Raw genomic sequence first — 19,104 nt, 5'->3', positions numbered from 1 at the left:
TGAATTTTATAACTTTAATTTCTGTATATGTTAAATATAAAAATATAAAATATATAAGTTAAATATATATATAATATAGAAATATAAAAATTATATATATTTCTGTATATGTATATATAAATTTATAATTTCTGTATATAGTTTATACATAGAAATTAAATTATATTAAAGTTATTTTTAATAACTTTATTTTTAAGAGGTGAGAGTTCACTCTTGTGCAGCCTAGAGTGCAGTGACACAATCATAGCTCTCTACAGCCTTGAACTCCTGGGCTCAAGCTATCCTCACATCTTAGCCTCCTGAGTAGCTAGGACTACAGACACATGCCACCACACCTGGATAAATTTTAAAAAGTTATTTATAGAGATGGGGTCTTGCTGTGTTGCTCAGACTGGTCTTGAACTGCTGGCCTCAAACGATCCTTTTGCCTCAGGCTCCCAAAGTGCTGGGATTACAGCACTTTGTGTATATGTGTATATTTTATTAATGAGTAATTTAATACACCTATACTAAATCTAAATATGCAAAATATCCTGGTTCTTACTTAATTCTAACCTGGGATACTTGTATATGGGTTTCGATGTTTTAACTTACTTATAGATATAATTCACTCATGGCACATTCAAGTAATAAGGAAGTTTATAAATAAGTGAAGGGACTTCTTTTCTGGCAATCCCTGACTTTCCCTCTCTTTACTTAGTATTTCCATTTCCACATTATAAGCATGTCTCTTTATGGTTTTATGCTTTTTTCTTTATGGACAGAGCATAATTTAACTGATAGTGATAGACTTTACAGTCTGATTTAAGATTTTTTCTTCAGCAACATCTTTTTTCACACATAACTTTGTACATTTTTGCATATAGCCATAGTATAAAATTCCTTCAGAGGAATTGCTGGGTCAGGATATGTTTACTTTTAATTTTGACAGATGTGGCTCAGTTGCCCTCCTAAAAGACTGAACTAGTCTGCACTCCGACCAATAATGATTGGATGTCTGTTTGTTCACACTCTCAGCAGCAATTGGTTTAACAAACTTTTAAATCTTTACCAATATAAGAAATGGAAAGTATTTTATGATTTTGTTATGAGTGAGATAGAGTGCTTATTTTTTTAAAAAACTGCCTCAATTTTGATCTACCTTAGAGGTCATTTTTTAAAGTTTCTTTTATAAATACCCCTCATTAAGCATACATAAGGACTGGAAAAAACACTTTTTAATCTCAAAGCAGTATGTGTTATGTACTTGCAATTACTATTTACCTAAAACTCTTTAACATTTTATCTCTAACAGGTATTTGCCTTGTGACTACAAGGTGACTCTGAGGAGTAATTCATGTGTATCTTTAATTTTTTTTTTTTAAGATTTGATTGATGAAGACCTTTCACATTTCCAATCTGGATCACCTCCTGCCCCAAATGGTTTTAGACAACATGGGAATCCACATCTATATCATAGTCAAGGAAAAGGATCATATAAACATGACCGAGTTGTACTGCAGAGTCGAGCTTCTGCACAAATAATAAGTTCAAGTAAATCCCAGATTCTTGCTCCAGGGGAGAAAATAACTGGCAAAGTTAAGAGCGACAATGGCACTGGATATGATACAGACAGCAGCCAAGATTCTAGGGATAGAGGAAACAGCTGTAATAGCAGCAGTAAAAGCCGCAACCGAGGTTGGAAACCTATGAGAGAAACATTAAATGTTGATAGTATTTTTAGTGAAAGTGAAAAAAGACAGCATAGTCCAAGACATAAACCAAATATCAGTAACAAGCCTAAATGTAGCAAGGATCAAAGTTTTAGTAATTGGCCAAAAGAGAATCCAAAGCAAAAAGGTTTAATGACCATATATGAAGATGAAATGAAGCAGGAAATAGGAAGCAGAAGTTCCCTTGAATCTAATGGAAAAGGAGAAGACAAAAATAAAGGCCTTGTAGAGGGTAAAGTGCGTGGTGATAATTGGCAGATGCAAAGGACTGAGTCTGGATATGAAAGCAGTGATCACATCAGTAATGAATCTACTAATTTGGACTCACCTGTTATTGATGGAAATGGTACAGTAATGGATATCAGTGGTGTTAAAGAAACAGTATGCTTCAGGTAATGTAAAAGTTGAGTGAATCATTTTTCCATCACTATTCTTTCTTATTAATTGCATGAAGTAATTGTCGAAGTTTGGGGTCAATTAAATAGGATGGAAACAGCATGAGCTGTTTTAAAGAACTTTAAAAAGTTTGTTTGTTCTAAACAGAAGTATGTTTCTGTAAAGAAACCTAGGATATTGCAGTTTATTTGATATTTTAGATTTCCATTTTAATAGTTATTTCCTGATTCCAAAATAGCAGTTTTTTATTTTAGAAAATTTGGAAAGTACTGAAGTTTATTATCATTGTTGTGTGACTGTCAACAATTGACTGGTTTTAAAGCACAGACTTCAATTGGTATCATCTCAGTCATTAAGTTGGTTGTTTAATTCTTCCATTTTTGGCTTGTGGGGAAGGAGTCTCGCTCTGTCGCCCAGGCTGGAGTGCAGTGGTGCAATCATGGGTCACTGCAACCTCCGCCTCCTGGGTTCAAGCGATTCTCCTGTCTTAGCTTCCCAAGCAGCTGGGACTACAGGCACACACCACCATGGCTGGCTAATTTTTGTATTTTTAGAGACGGCGTTTTGCCAGGCTGCTCTCGAACTCCCAATCTCAGGTGATCCACCTGCCTTGGCCTCACAAAGTGCTGGGATTAAAGGCCTGAGCCATTGTGCCTGGCCTGTTGTTTAATTCTTCAATTTATGTAATGTTTATAATCTCATTTCTAACATTTGTAACTCAGAACTGAAGCTAGTTTTTACTGTCACAACTCATTCTCATGGAATATAAAAAAATTCAGTCAAATAACTTTGTGTTCAATTAATTCTAAATACATTTATTATATTACTGTTTAATCCTTCTAACATGTGTTTGTTTGATATTAGCTGATATTTGACCACATTTGTTATTAAAAGGTAGATTTGCAAAAATCAACTGCTCATGTTTTATGAAAATGCTTGTTTCAATAAAGACTTAAGGAAAGGGCCAGGTGTGGTGACTCACACTTGTAATCACAGCACTTTGGGAGGCTGAGGCAGGAGGATTGCTTGAACCCAGGAGTTCAAGACCAGCCTGAGCAACATGGAAAGATCTCATCTCTATGAAAAAGTTTTAAAATATTAGGCAGGTATGGTGGCATATGCCTGTGGTCCCAGCTACTTGGGAGGCTGAGGTGGGAGGATCTTTTGAGCCCAGGAGGTTGAGGCTGCAGTGAACCATGTTTGTACCACTGCACTGCATCCTGGGGAAAAGAGCAAAAGGTTCTGGCAAAAAAAAAAAAAAAAAAAGACTTAACAAGGTAATATTTTATAATTCTTCTTGGAATGGAGTAGCCTAGGGTAGTAGAAAGATCAGGACTTTATAACCAGATAGACTTAGATTTTAATTATTGGGCAAATTCATTTGACTTTTACAGTCTTTATCTTCTCTTGTAAAATAAAGATAACTACTTTTAAGCATTAAATAATGTACATTAAGCCCTAGAACAACACATGGCATATAATAAATGTTTTAACAAATTTTTTTTTCTTTTTTTAGAATAAACAAAGGCAGTCCATAATAACTGATGTGTTTAGTGTGTATTTTATTTTCTAGTGACCAGATTAAGACAAGCAACCTAAATAAAGAACATGGGGACTGTACCTCCCTTCAGAGCCAAAATCACTTAGAAGGTAAAAAGCTTATTTGAATATAATAGTTACTATAAAAAATAAATTATAATTTATTGTTTCCTATTATGATGTACCTAAGAGAAAACCCTATATGACTATAAAATGACTATGAACATTATTTTTAAATAACCCTAAAATATCAATAAACAAATTTTATTAATATATTATGTTTTAAATTATGTTTTAATCCAGTACACGTGGAAAGAAGGAAATCAGCATTCTTCTTTTTATATATATTGTTATACAAAAGAAAGCATGCTATACTTTCCACATTGGCTTCACAAAGTGTTAATAATGGTTTTGTATCTTTTTATTTGATTGGATAACTATTGCTTTTTAAGTTTGCAGCCTTTTTTAATGTGCTGTTTGGATATGTCTCTGATATTAAAGATAGCATTATTATTATTTTTTGATTTAGATGATGAAGTCTTTCAATTTTTTTTTTAGTAGCAGTTTGCATTTTAAGTGTCCACATTAGGGACCCTTGAACACGTTGCTTTTCATACTTGCCCTTAAAACTGTTATTTGAGACTCAAATAGGCAGGAGTATCTGTCTATGGTGGCTTGTTAATACTTTACTTTTACTTAACAGAAGGTATATCTCTATATTTGCAAAGAAAAATGTCATGTTCTGATAGCTTAGAAACTGTCTGTAGACTGTTGGTCTTTCTGACTTTACCCACTACCTTTTATGCCTATGAGAAATAGGCATAAAAAGAGAATGGTCCATTGAGGTAAGAGAAAAGAAGATAAGAATGGTCCTGTTACTGGTAAGTTTATGAGTAATGATGAGGGAAGTTGAGAGCATTCATACTTGAAGGCTTTTAAACGATGGGAAAAGCTATGAGAAAAGGGGAAACTCTTATCAGGATAGGTAGGTTTTAGATTATGCAATGGTAGTATCTTCAAAATCTCAAGGTGTTAACTCAAGTTTGTTTCTTGCTCACAATACAAGTCCAGAGGTGGTCAGTGTAGTCTCTTCTTAGGAGTCACTCAGGATCCCAGGCTAAGGGGATATGGGTGAGGAGGAGATAAAGGAAGATATATTGTGGAGAATCACCTGCCAACTCTTAAAACTTCAAACCTGAAGTGACACATGCACTTCTACTTCTGTATCATTGACCAGAGCTAGTGTTCTAACCAGGCCTGATTTCAGAGAAGGTAGAAAACTGCAATTTTACAGGTGCTTGGAATTGAATAGAAGTATGTGTGTACAACTCTAATGACTGTCACAGTAGTTAAAAACAGATAGAAAGATTGATAAACAGCCTTCTGGAAAAGTTCCATTTGGCAACAATAACTATGCAATGGTGTGGGATTATTATAGGCGATTTGTTAGCAACACATAACAGCCCAGAAGCAAAGAAAGTTAGAAATTTGAATGTATACAGGATTCAGGGTTGCTACTGGGAGTATATACCTGAAGAATTTGGGGGAGAGAAGTCAAGGAAGATGATTAGCAAAGGAATTATTATGTTGCGATCAAAGACAATGTTTTCAAATTTTATAATTCAGAGGAGTAGAAGGGATATAATTTTTCACAATATAAAAGAGCAATGAACAGCAAATTTTAATGTTTTTTAGTCTTTATTATCCTTAAGGCTTTTGTGGGGATTATTTTTCAGTTTGCAGACAAAGAATGTGATTAAATGTTAAATTATTTTGTTTTCATCAAATGGTATACTATCAGAAGGAAACACTTATATTAAGGAAATAACCTTTCTTTCCCATATTAGAATGTCTTGCCTGATAAAATCTGATAAGTTTGGTAACCAAGTATTACAGGAAACAGTAAAGGGTTGGCCAGAAATCATAGCAAAAGTCAGTGAGATTGAACAATAACTGCAAGTTCAGTACTTGTTACAAAATGATACTTGCTTCCTGATAGTTATAAAAACACAAGATCGTAGAGATTTTGATGGTCAGAAGTACATTGCTATAAGAACTTTGCAGGAGTTTTCCTCATTTAATATGAAAGTGTGTGTGTGATGTACTTAAAAATGCTTTTTTTGTGATAACGTGTATAACTAAATTTACCATTCTAATTATTTTTAAGTGTACAGTTCAGTGGCATTAAGTATATTCACATTGTTGTGCAACGATTACTACCGTCCATCTCCAGAACTTTTTTATCTTCTCAAACTCAAGTTCCCTACCCATTAAACACCTCCTCATTCTCCCCTCCTTCCAGTTCTTGGCAATCACCATTCTACTTTTTGTCTCTGTGGATTGGACTATTTTAGGTATCTCATATAGGTGGAACCATATGATATTTCTCCTCTTGTGTGTGTGGGTTATTTCACTTAGCATGATGACTTCAAGCTTCATCCATGTCGTAGATGTATCAGAATCTCATTCCTTTTTGGACTGAGTAACATTCCATTGTATTATATATCACATGTTGTTTATGCATTCATCTGTAAGTGGATATGTGGGTTGTTATTATCCTTTGGGTATTGTGAATAATGCTGCAATGAATATTAGTGTGCAAATGTCTGTTTGAGTTCCTACTTTGAAGTGTTTTGAATATATACCCAAAAGTGCAGTTGCTGGGTCCTGTGGTATATGTTTAATGTTTTCAAGAACTGCTGTACTATTTTTATAGCAGCTGCACCATTTTACATTCCCACCAGCAGTGCATAAGGACTCCAGTCTCTCCATATCCTCACTAGCACTTGTTATTTTCTGTTTTAATAGGTATTGTATTGTGTTTTTGTGTAACCCATTCTTTATTTAACTAAATAAATTATACTAAAGTTATTTCTGATTTCATAAACTTTCTACTTCAAAGCCTACCATGGTTCTCTAAGCCAGTCTTTGACTTGAGAACATCTGTTTGTGTTGTACCTTGTGGTATTATGTATTCCCTTCCCCCAGTCTGGGACTGAGAATATGTGGAAAAGTGATACAGGAATTTTCCCCAAATTAAAACTTGCTGTGCATGGTTTTTTCCCCCCACAAGGGACAATTTGTTATAATTTTGTGACTATATATGATTTTCTTGGTCATTCCTATTTCTTATTTATAAAATGGGGGCACACTTACATTACTGAACTGTAGAATCATTTTATATCAATAGCTAAAAGACTTAAAATTCAAAGAGCCTTAGAAATTTCTTATTTTCATATTTTCTTGACATTTTGTTAATTTTTAATATTAGTCTATGCAAGTATATTTAATGGTAGAGGACCAAAATCTATAATAATGTTGCTGTTATTTCTGCTTTTTTTCCCATTAATAGAGATATTCTATAGGCTTGTCTGCCTATGTCATGATGAATTCTGCTGCAGAAATCCATCCCTACACTGCCTAAATCTGTTACATTTGGGAACATTGTTTAAATTGCCACAATGCCATTTGGAATGTTTTAGCCCCCTTTTTAAAATCGAATTGTAGTGGAGGGATTTCACACGCCTTAAATTACATTCAGGACAGAAGAAATGATTTCTTCTTACAAAATGATTTCTTCTGATAAAAGTATGTTTTATACTTTTAAATCTTTCAACTTTTCTGAATTTCGAAAATTTATTTCCAAGTAAAAAGCTAAAAGATTACAGTAGACTAATGGTTGCACAGCAATGTGGATGCACTTAATACCACTGAACTGTGTACACTTAAAAATAGTTCAAATGATAAATTTTGTTATGTATATTTTACCACAATAAAAAGAAAACCCTTTAAGTGTATTACATACTTTTTCATATTAACTGAGGACACCTATTGCAAAATTCTTAGAACAACGTGTTTTGACCATGAAAATCTCTATGACCTTATGTTTTTATAACAGGAAGCAAGAGAAGTAAAGAAATGAATTTTTGTCTGTCTTTCCAAACCTTTGCTGTGAATAGCATACCTGGAGGAGAAAATGAAACTAAGTGCTTAGTTTGCATTTTGTTTGTTTTCAAGTGGACATGCTTGGTATTTATATTGCAGAAGATAAGGAACTAATGATGTGCAGGGAGAGAAAGGCATAAAGAATAGAACAGAACAGTAATTGATGGAGTAAGACCCTTGAGGTAGAGTGAGAAGGAAACAAGGTAGAGACAGGATTTGAATGAAAAGGATGGTAGCTTTTCTGTGATGAAGGAGAGAAAGATGAGAGCAGATATTGATTAGTGTGTATTTGTGTTAGGTAGAACAGTTGAAGTGTTTATACCTAATGGACTTTCTTTTTTCTATGAGGTGCGGTTATCTACTGAGATAAGTACATAGTAGGTTAGGATATTTACAGATCATATGTAACAGATCACAAAAGAATTCAACAACTTTTGCCAATTGCTTCCGGAGTCTGCAATACTTGGCTTAACCTCAGTTGATCCTAGAAGTCGGGATTAGTTAATGCTGAAAGTCATGATCTGGGACTTAACAAATAAGAGTGAAAGAAGTTAATTAGTGGTTTAAAAAATCTGTTAAGTCCCTTATTTCTTCTTGTGCAAATAGTCTGTACCTCTCCCTTCTTAAGTGAAATATACTGTCCTTAATGTTGTTACATCCTAGAATTAAGTCAATAAAAAATTTTGTCAGAAGTATTTGTACATTAAGAGGTTTTTGGCAAACTACAGAGTTTGTTCATTTAAGATAAATACATTTGAAAGTGTATTTAGAGAAAGAAGTACTTTTGTCAGCCGATTTTTTTTTCTATGCATATTAAACATTTTTTCTCTAAGAATTCACACACTGGTAACACATAATCTTTTCTCTTGCTGTGGCCTACGCAAGACCACCAAATGGCTACCTATGTACTTTTTTGAAACTAAACTTCTGGGATTGAAATTTACTTTGTAGCAAAATAGCAATATTTGCTCTTCCTTTAAATTATAATCCCAGTACGAAAAGCAGGTATTGATTCCTGCTTATTTATTTTGTAAAATCCCCAAATTTAGGTTTCAGATAGTATAGATTATTACTACATATTAAAGTATCTCTCTACTCCTTTTAGTATGTGGTAAATTTAGCCATAAATATTTATCTAAAGTTTTCTGATTTTCTAAAATATTCAAATTTATTTCAAATATATTTTATTGTAAATTCAGTCATCGATTTGATTATTGCTGTTGAATGTTTAGGGTTTGTAAATGTAGTATTACCATTATATTCTGAAATCTCATACAAGAGTGAAGATTACATTGTCTATGCCAGCAGTTTGGTTTTATTGCTATATATATATATATGTGTCTATTTTAAATGTAGGTCATTTTTTTTCAAATGAAATATGTATTTTGATTTCTTGAATACTCTGCTTTGGGTTTTTTTATGTATACAGAATCAAAATGGGCATTATTAAAATTTCTTGCCTTGATACTGAGGGTTTTTTTTTCTGTGTCAAAGTGTTAAAATTGAACTGTCTTAGATTTGTGAATAACCTGGAGCCAAAATTCCTCACAAAGACACATGGATGTCTATGTCAGCAGAAGAGAAAAATAACATATCTATTTTTAAGTTAGTTGGAATTCTGAAGTCGAACCACTTTGTTGAATGCCTGCCACAGTGATATTAAAATTTCAAACATGCTAATAAAACCTCTGCTGCCTCCTGCTGCCCATTGTGTGAATAATTTATAAAAGTAAAGAATTACTTAAGAACTAAATAAACTTCTTTCTTGTTTTGTGAACATTAAACTTGAAATTATGAATTGGCAAATAAATTATGAATTGGCTAATAGTATGAAGTTAAAAATCACACTGGGTAGCAAATTACAATTACAACTCAAAAATTAAGCTTTAAACATTGACAAATTATTGAGGTTCTTTTGACATCTTATTTCTTGTCACACTTTTAAAATCATAAAATAGCTGTTGAAAAGACTGGCAGAGTTTTGAGCCTCAGGCAGTGTGTCAGGCTTACCTACAGTGATTTTCTTAAACGTGAAAAATAATATATTCCTTCTAGAGAGACTCTGGGATAAATTTTACTGCTTTTTAAAAGTGTTACGAGTATAGCACTTATAGACTTGAGATAAGTGAGAGGGAAAGATAAGATTTTCTCAATTCATACTTAACTTTTCCTGCACCACTGAGTTGGGAACATGATGGGCAGGATGGAGGTGACTTTAAAAAAGTAAAACAGTGTGTTTTTGAGGCAATTGTTTATTCTGCAGACCTTCATTTGAATGTCTTTTGTGTGCTAGATACTGTGCCAACTTCTGGGGAAATTTTTTTTTTTTTTAAAGGCACATATATAATCAGAGCGCTTACTGCAGTTTAGTGGAAGTAAAAGTGTTAAATCTTAAATCAATGACAGACTTATAGTTCCTCTCATTCTACCATCTTAAGTTTTTATTATTTACTATATGAGCAATATTGGCATAGAGGGTATTACATTCTCATGTATATTAAATGACTCTTTCTTGGAAATTGCTTCCAAGATTTAACTTGCAGAGCTTGATCATAATCAAATATAGATTCTTTTCCCCTTATAGGGCAATACCAAAAAAAATCTAAGATAAATAACACTTATTGTTTAAAAAATAAAATTACTGCTTTAATAACTTTGATTTGTTTTCTTTGCAGCTTTCATAGATTTGGTGTACGGTAAAGTAGAAGCAGGAGAATGAGAGGAAAATGAGATGAATGAACATGATGAAAATGTCAACTAAAAATACAGGAGAATGCAGAAAAACTTACTAGAAATGTCAGAAGTGTAGACAATTAATTGACAGTTCATGCTAGTGCCATATATTTTGCTATCTTCTATGGGCATCAGCATGTTATTTGATGTTCACACTAGTAGCCTAGTTTCATCAGAAGGAGATTTAGTATAATGACTTTGTATATTAATGGCATAGCGCGGTGGCACGAGCACTAGCTTTAGAGTGAACCCTGGATTGGTTTAAATGCTCCTACTTACCAGATATATAGAATATTGGTGAGGTCACTTAACTTCCCTGAGCCTAAGTTTCCTCAAGTGTGAAAAGGGGAATTGTTTCACAGAACAGTTGTGACTGATGTTTTAAAAGACAACTGTTACCAACTAGAACTGTAGTTTTCAAACTTTTGGGCCTCAGATATCTTTATAATCTTAGAAAAGGATTTATGACCTAAAAGAGCTTTTGTTTCTATAGGTTATGTCTATCAGCATTTGCTAAATGAGGCACTAAAATTGAAACTTTCAAAATATTTATTCATTTAAAGAAATAATAAACCCAGTACATGCTAACACATATAACATTTTTAAATGAAAATTAACTATTGAAAACAAAAATTTAGTGAGACGAATGGCATTGTTTTATGCTTTCAAATCTCAGTTAATGCCTGGCTTCATATAAGATGGCTGGATTCTTGTTTTGGCATTCAGACTGTTGTGATGTTTTCATGTATGAAGAAAGCCCATTTACACACAGATAATACAGCTGGAAATGGGAATATTTTAATAGCTTTTCTTAAAAATTGTGGATATTCTTCTTTGACACTACACCAAGTAGTAGTTTCTTTAATGCAGTGTGAAATCTGAAACCAAAGTATTTAACTTTTCATCCTCCATACATTAAAATACATTAGTTTGTCTCACACTTTGAATGGATATTTTACTCATGCATGATTTTGTAACATCCATGTATGGTCATTTAAAAAATAGTGGTTTGCGGCTGGGCACGGTGGCTGACACCTGTAATCCCAGCCCTTTGGGAGGTCGACACAGGCGGATCACCTGAGGTTTGGAGTTCGAGACCAGCCTGACCAATTTGGAGAAACCCCGTCTCTACTAAAAATACAAAAAATTAGCCGGGCGTGGTGGCGCATGCCTGAAATCCCAGCTACCCAGGAGGCTGAGGCAGGACTGTTGCTTGAGCCTGGGAGGCGGAGGTTGCAGTGAGCCGAGATCGCACCATTGCACTACAACCTGGGCAACAAGAGCAAAACTCTGTCTCAAAAAAACCCAAAAAAACAACAAAAAAAAAACTGGTTTGCTAAGTTATGCAGGGCTTCCAAGTGTTGATACATTTCACTAATATCTTTCTAAAAACTATTTTTGTTAGTATCACCATAGATACTAGCAGAAAGTCTTTGTAAGTATTGGGAAGTTGCGAAACTCGTGGTGGATATAAGTTTTCCAAAATTCTTACTTTTCAAAGCCTGAATTTTATCATTGGTAATAAATATTGCCAGTTGTTTTCCATGAATTGACAGGTTCACTTATTTTTAAGAAAAGGTCTGCCAGTACCCAAGTCTGAATAACCAAAGTTTGGTATCTTTTCAGGTAAAATGGTGTTCTGTGAAAAACCAGCTAAATTCAGCTGACAGCTCAGACAATCTTATAAATGCTTTTTCTTGAAACTGCTGTCATGCTTGGTATTACCACAGCAAAAGTGCTTTATGCATAGTTCCCATTTCCTCATATAGAATAATAAAAAGATGTGCAAATGAAATAAATTAATAAAATAATTGTTACTGTTTTATCAAGCATTCTTTGAGTAAAACTGGCTTAAAAAAAAAAAACACAGTATATGGCAGTGAAGAATACGGTTAGTACAGTTTAGTGTTACTGCCTTGAATTATGCTAACAGTTTTATCCATTATTGTTTTTGCACCATCAGTGTAAATGGCAACACAGTCAAAAAGAAAAGTAACATCTTAATATTATCATGAAAATAGTTTGACTTCATAGACCCCCTGAAAGGGTCTCGGGGACCTCCAGGGGTCCAAGGCCACACTTCGAGAATTGCTGAACTAGAATAATCTTAAGACTTGGTACATATTGGGTATTCCATAAACTAGCTATCATCATTGTGGTGGTACATGACTAAAATAATTTTATACAGTTTTCTACTTCTCATTTCTACGATAAGCGGGTGATGATGTTCACAAAGTAATTAAAGATACTTTTGTGCTTTGTTGATACATTGGTGGTTGTGACTTTTCTATCAGTATATTGGTGCCCCAGGCCTCTTGTGCCTTAGTAAAGGAAAAAGCTCCCTGTAGACCTTCAGGTTCTCAGATATAAAGCACCTGCTGTCTCATAAGGGGGAATCAAAAACTGAGATGGTCTCAGATAAACTCCTGTACAAATCCAAATGTCTTAATTTCCTTTTCTTCATCTCTACCTTTTAAAATAATTTTTAGTTTTCAGGGTTTTGTTTGTTCAGTTGGGCCTACTTTATCTGTAGTCTGGACATTAATTTCATTTAATTATATTAAAGATTAGAGGGCAATAGCTGGTTAAGGTCATGTTTTGTAGAGAGAAATCCAAATGTAGATAATGTTTTACTCTGAACATTAATATTGTTAAAGACTCTCCAGTGAATTCTTCTAGAATCGTTCAGAGGGAAATAGATCTGCTGTATTTTATTTGGTGCTATATTGACCTTTAGGCACTAATCAAGAGCTAGCTATAATTACAGAGAGAAAATGGTTAATTTGGTATATGAAATCTTACCATGTAGCAGGCTTGGAAGTATAAACACACTTGGAAGTAACAAAAGTCACACTGTAACTTATTAGTATAACTTTTTTCATAAGACGTCATTAAAATTAAATTCAAAAACTATTTGATGCCTATTAAATGTCAGAACCAGGGGAGAAGTTAAGTATCAATTATTAGGAAGCATTATGGCATCATGATAGTTAAGAGCACTGACTTTTGAGTCATAAAGATCTAATTCTGTAGTATATAGATATATATACTTAACATTTCTAAGTCACTGTTTTCTCATCTGTAACATCAAGTTGATAGTCATTTCTTATTAAGGTTATTGTAAAGATTAAATGAAATATTCATTCTCACAACTTGAGTAAGCAGTCAATAAATGGTAGCTAATTAGTAGTGGTATATTTTATATGCTGTCATAATAACCTCCTACCAATTTTAATTAAGTTTAAATTCCTAATATTCCCATGAGGTAGGTAAAATGGATTATCATTATCACATTATATAAGTGAGGGAACTGAAATTTTAAGAAGTTAAGAGGCTTGTTTACCTACCCATAATTAGTGAGTCCAAACTTCAACTCAAGCCAACAATGTTCAAATGCAGGGTTTTTTCACTGTTAACACTTGGTCGTAAAGATCTTGTCTCAAGTAACAGGGGAAACACATACACCGATCTGCATGACCCAGCAGGAATAGCACTGTTCTGTCACGGATGACACCCTCAAGTGATGATAAACTGAAGAAATTTTGCATAAAGCATTAAAAAAAGAACTGTTATTTTGAATTGAGTCTTCAAGAATTCATTTTTTTTTAATTGGAAGAGATTACCTGTTTATAGAAAGCTTTATGTAAATACAGAAAAGTATAAATGAAATAAATTCTGTAAGATAATTTAAATAATTTTGTTTTCCTCATCTCTTCTCCCCACCCCACCCAACCCTAGGCTTTAGAAAAGAACTCAGGAATTTGGAAGCAGACTATAAATCTCACGAATTCCACCCAGAATCACATTTACAAATAAAAAATAATTTGATAAAAAGGTAACCATAATTTTTTTCTCTAAATACATTATAGGCACATTGTTTATCAGAAGGGCATAAATACATATTATTACTTTGAAAGCAATGGGTCTACAGTATTAAGATGCCTTTCTTATTGGAAATCGTTAATAGAATGTGGATCTAAGGATAGAGAGCTTACAAAGTACCAGGTACAGTATCTGATTATCTGTTTCAATCCTCACAGCATTCTTATGAGGTAGGTGATATTTTCCAAGAGAAAATTTGAAGCTTAGTTTATAGTATCATTAACCCTCACCTTAGAAAATAACTATTACCTAAAGGTAATCTTGATTAAATTATTTTAAACTAGTATACAGCCAGGTGTGATATGGTGGTACATGTCTGTAATCCTAGCTACTGAGGAGGCTGAGGCAGCAGGATCACTTGAGGCCAGTTTAAAGCCATCCTAGGCAACATAGCAAGACCCTCACCATAGCAAAATAAAGTAATATACTATACTACTAAATATCAAAATTTAAGTACTTCTACCTCTGTTGCCTTTAAAGTTCGGAATGTTGGTGGGGAGATGTTTTAGGGTACTGTTTGACTGTTAATACTTTCCTCAAATTCTATATATTGCTACAGATAAATGTAATTTTAGTGTTTTAAGTTGAAGTGAGTTTTTAAAATTATATTTCTAATTATTAGAAATGGGATTCTGGTAATGATGGCTGTTTCTGGTAAACACATATTCTGACATAAAGAGTTTGGATTTGGAGAGAGTTGAAAATGTTAATGGTTGCAAACGTCTTTCCATTTTGTGGTTTTGTTGTAAAATAATATAAACTGTATTTTGGGAAAATCAAACTACAAAATTTTTTTTCCCCTAGTTTCACATATTTGCATAGGATGTTCTAGCTTTGTTTTTATTTTCATATTTCAGATCACATGTACATGAAAACAATGGAAAGTTATTTCCTTCATCCAGTCTACAAATACCCAAGGACCATAATGCAAGAGAATATGTGCACCAGTCAGATGAACAGAAACTTGAAAAACAAAATGAATGCAAATTTTCTGAGTGGCTTAATATAGAAAATTCTGAGAGAACAGGTTTGCCGTTTCGCGTTGATAACTCTGCTTCTGGGAAGAGAGTGAACAGTAATGAACCATCTTCATTATGGTCTTCACACCTAAGAACTGTTGGGTTAAAGCCAGCAACTGCTCCTCTAATCCTGCAGCAAAATATCATGGATCAATGTTACTTTGAGAACTCTGTATCCACAGAATGTATAATTCAGTCAGCCGGTAGATCTGATGGGTGTCAGATGCCAAAACTTTTTTGCCAGAATCCACCACCCCCTTTGCCACCAAAGAAATACGCTATAACCACTGTGCCACAGTCAGAGAAAAGCGAATCTCCACCTGATGTCAAACTTACAGAGGTGTTTAAAGCTACCTCTCATCTTCCGAAGCACAGTTTAAGTACAGCTTCAGAACCAAGTTTAGAAATGAGTACACATGTGAATGATGAAAGACATAAAGAAACATTTCAACTGAGAGAGTGTTTTGGCAACACACCAAACTGCCCGTCCAAGTCCCCAACTAATGATTTTCAGGCAAACTCAGGTGCCGTTGATGGATTTTGCCAACCAGAACTAGACTCTATTTCTACCTGTCCAAATGAGACAGTTTCCTTAACCACCTATTTTTCAGTTGATAGCTGCATGACAGATACATATAGATTGAAATACCATCAGAGGCCCAAGCTCGCTTTTCCAGAGAGCAGTGGCTTTTGTAATAATTCATTATCTTAGAGTGAAAAAGGACTAGGACCTGTGTTACAAAATAATCTTGGTTCAAGCTGCCCTTCTGAACAAAGATATAAACTTAGCATACATTCTAATAGATAACTGGTAAAATTGACCAACTTTTACTTCTCAGAGGCCATTTAAATATAATAGGAACCTACTGACCAAACCTAGTGATACATAAAATTAAAGCCCCTAGCATTTTTAAAGTTGTTAGTCACTATACATATGTACGTGTATATGTGTATACACATATCTAATTTTATGATCAGTTTATTAGATATTTAAGAAATTCCCTTTGCATAGTCTTGGCATGCCGCGAAAAATAGAAAATCAGGGAGATATAATAATTCATTTGTTATATGCTATAGTTGAATAAAAATTAAATTTGTCCCCCTATTTTGTGGCCAGTAGACTGGGAAGCATTAAACTAACCAGTACTCATGTATGGAGATTATAAACTATGCTAACTGAAAAGTACCAGGTGATACATAGCCTGGTACTTTTTTGTCAAAGAATTGCTTTATGAAGAAGCACTTTCTAATGGGTAACCAGAAAAGGGCTTCACCCATTTGTTTTTGACTTCTATGATAGTCACTGCATATGATCCCTTTAAGTGTCTTTAAAAAAATGACTTGTGAATTTGATAGCATTTGGGGAAAGAAAAGCCTTATATGATTAACAATTTGTAAATTTTCAAGATCAGATGAAATTTAATTTTGCTCCTAGAACTTTTGTCTTCAGAGTATCTACCTAAATTAGGCCTTTGACTATTACAGGTATTCATAAATACTACTTTAGCCATGTAAATTAAAAAGTTAAAATACTTAAACTTTAGTATATTTATTTATCTTGTTACTCTTTTTTCTAATTTTGTGTGAAATATGAAAGATCTTTATTTTGGTTTGGTTTACTTTGGGCTGTTAACCACCAGTGTTAGGAATTAATGTAGGGCCCCCACTGGGTATGTCACTGTCATTGCCTACATTTTCTTTGCTGTAATATTACCTGCTTATAGGTTGTCAACCCATTTTATCTGAATTTGAAAATCTATCTAGGTTTCCAGATTAAATTTCTACCTTTCATATAGAGTTCAATTTTAATAAAATGTTTAATTGAAGCATCCTTCCCTTTTATCTACTTTGAACAAATAGTAATTTTACCCGGGCTTTGAAAATTAAAGGAATTTTATTATTATGGTAACCTTACGAGTAAAATAAGTTACTTTAATTGCCTTATTTCATTAGTTGTCATTTTATTTTGTACTATGCTGGTAAACTAATTGTGGTTTAGAATAGTTTTATGTTCACTCCAGATAACTGAGAAACAGAACTAAAGTTTTCCTTACATTCCTAAATGGATAAACCTCATAAATATAATTCAGTAAACTAGTAAATGTAGCCACTTGACTGATTCCGTAAATCGTGTTAAAACATTCTAAAATGTTGTAAATAATTTAATGTGAATACTGTTAGATAAACAGAAAATAATTGCTTATAAAAGTCTAAAAGTTTAACCAGTTACCAAGTCGTGGCCCAATTTTATCTACTACCTATAGTTTTTACTAGCCTTAAGTATAATAGTGAGTGATCATTACTTTATATTCTCGTAAGTTAGAAATACTTGAATGCCAAATTAATTTTATCGTTTAAGAAAACTTATTTTTAACGTAATTTTTAGTATGGAGGGTTTGTAAATAAAGTTTGTAAACCTGTATTTGAAATACCAAAGTTTTTACTGCTTTTTTTTAACACTGTAAAATACTAGAAAAATGGGCTTCAAGTTTTTTTAATGGCTGTCAGAAAGTTTGTGTAGTTTTTTTTTTTTTTTTCTATTTGGTTAAGATGTGAGTTGGAAATGTATTATCTGAAACATTTAAACTAATTTTTGTGTTTAACAGCAGTTTCAGAGATTTGTCTTTTCAACTCAGTTGAGTTGTAGACATCAAATAGAAATGTCCAGTTTTGCCTCTTTTAAGTACTGTCCAGTTGAAACCTCCTGACTCATGTACTGCTACACAAACTAGAAACTGACCATTTATTTTTATGTTGATTCAACACTCCAAATACAGATCGATACACATATATTAATCATTTTATTTCATGTAAAATTTTTACATCTAGGGTGCCTATTTATTTTATAGATGTTTTCATTCAGATATAAGCTCATTATAACTTTGTAAATAATTCAGCCAACAGTTGTAATGTTTAAAATACTTACCTTCACAATGTTCTATTTTCATGTGAAATCAATTTCTTCTCATCCAAAAAAATTTTAAGATAAACTGATTTTTAAGTTGATATGATTGGACTTCTCTTTGCATTCATGAACTGTGCGTCACCCTCCCCCCAAAATGGATTACTATGGGTTAAGTCACAGATACTTGGAATTTCAATGATCATGAAATGTTATCTATCACAGGAGAGATCCTAAGAGTTAAACTCCAGCAGGGTCTAAAGCACAGCTCCTTAGGAAAGGAGTTGGCAAACTTTCTATAAAGATAGAAAATAATTTTGGCTTTGTGGATCATATTTCTGTAACAACTACTCAGCTCTGCCTTTGTAATGTGAAAGCAGCCATAAACAATATGTAAATGAATGAGCATGGCTGTTTTCCAGTAAAACTTTGTCAACATAGAAATCCAGATTGCATATAACTTTCATGTCATGAAAGTCTTTTTTTTTCCCCCCAATCATTTTAAAATGTAAAAAATATTCTTAGCTCACAGGCTGAAGTCTCCAAATGTACTCCCATGCCACTTATGGACTCAGTATTTGCAGCTCTTTACATCCTGAAACGTTCAGGTTAAGCCCCCTAAAAACTATCCCTTGCAACTGCTAATAAGCCAGTTCATTTCAAAAGGAACTACTAAAACAATCATTTCACTTATATAAAATGGTGTGAATTTACAAAAGAATTTATCAGAGTCGGCCGGGCGCGGTGGCTCAAGCCTGTAATCCCAGCACTTTGGGAGGCCGAGGCGGGTGGATCACGAGGTCAGGAGATCAAGACCCTCCTGGCTAACACGGTGACACCCCGTCTCTACTAAAAATACAAAAAACTAGCCGGGCGCGGTGGCGGGCGCCTGTAGTCCCAGCTACTCGGAGGCTGAGGCGGGAGAATGGCGGGAACCCGGGAGGCGGAGCTTGCAGTGAGCCGAGATCGCGCCACT

At 33.7% G+C, this 19,104-nt stretch overlaps 1 protein-coding gene across 1 annotated transcript in view; it reads left to right on the top strand.

Moving 5' to 3' along the window:
- USP53 (ubiquitin specific peptidase 53) overlaps nucleotides 1–18,230 on the top strand; it is a 77,006-nt gene extending 58,776 nt beyond the window's left edge. The window contains exons 13-16 of the mRNA XM_017860532.1: nucleotides 1,363–2,104; nucleotides 3,682–3,758; nucleotides 14,064–14,160; nucleotides 15,065–18,230. Of these exons, the coding sequence (XP_017716021.1) occupies nucleotides 1,363–2,104; nucleotides 3,682–3,758; nucleotides 14,064–14,160; nucleotides 15,065–15,938 (1,790 nt within the window). The 3' untranslated portion in view covers nucleotides 15,939–18,230. The remainder of the gene's footprint in view (nucleotides 1–1,362; nucleotides 2,105–3,681; nucleotides 3,759–14,063; nucleotides 14,161–15,064) is intronic.
- The last annotated feature ends 874 nt before the right edge of the window (nucleotides 18,231–19,104 follow it).

Source organism: Rhinopithecus bieti, unplaced genomic scaffold, assembly GCF_001698545.2.
Source record: "Rhinopithecus bieti isolate Rb0 unplaced genomic scaffold, ASM169854v2 scaffold_55373, whole genome shotgun sequence".
NCBI classification, from domain to species: domain Eukaryota; kingdom Metazoa; phylum Chordata; class Mammalia; order Primates; family Cercopithecidae; genus Rhinopithecus; species Rhinopithecus bieti.
This window is presented reverse-complemented; position numbering and strand designations above follow the sequence as displayed.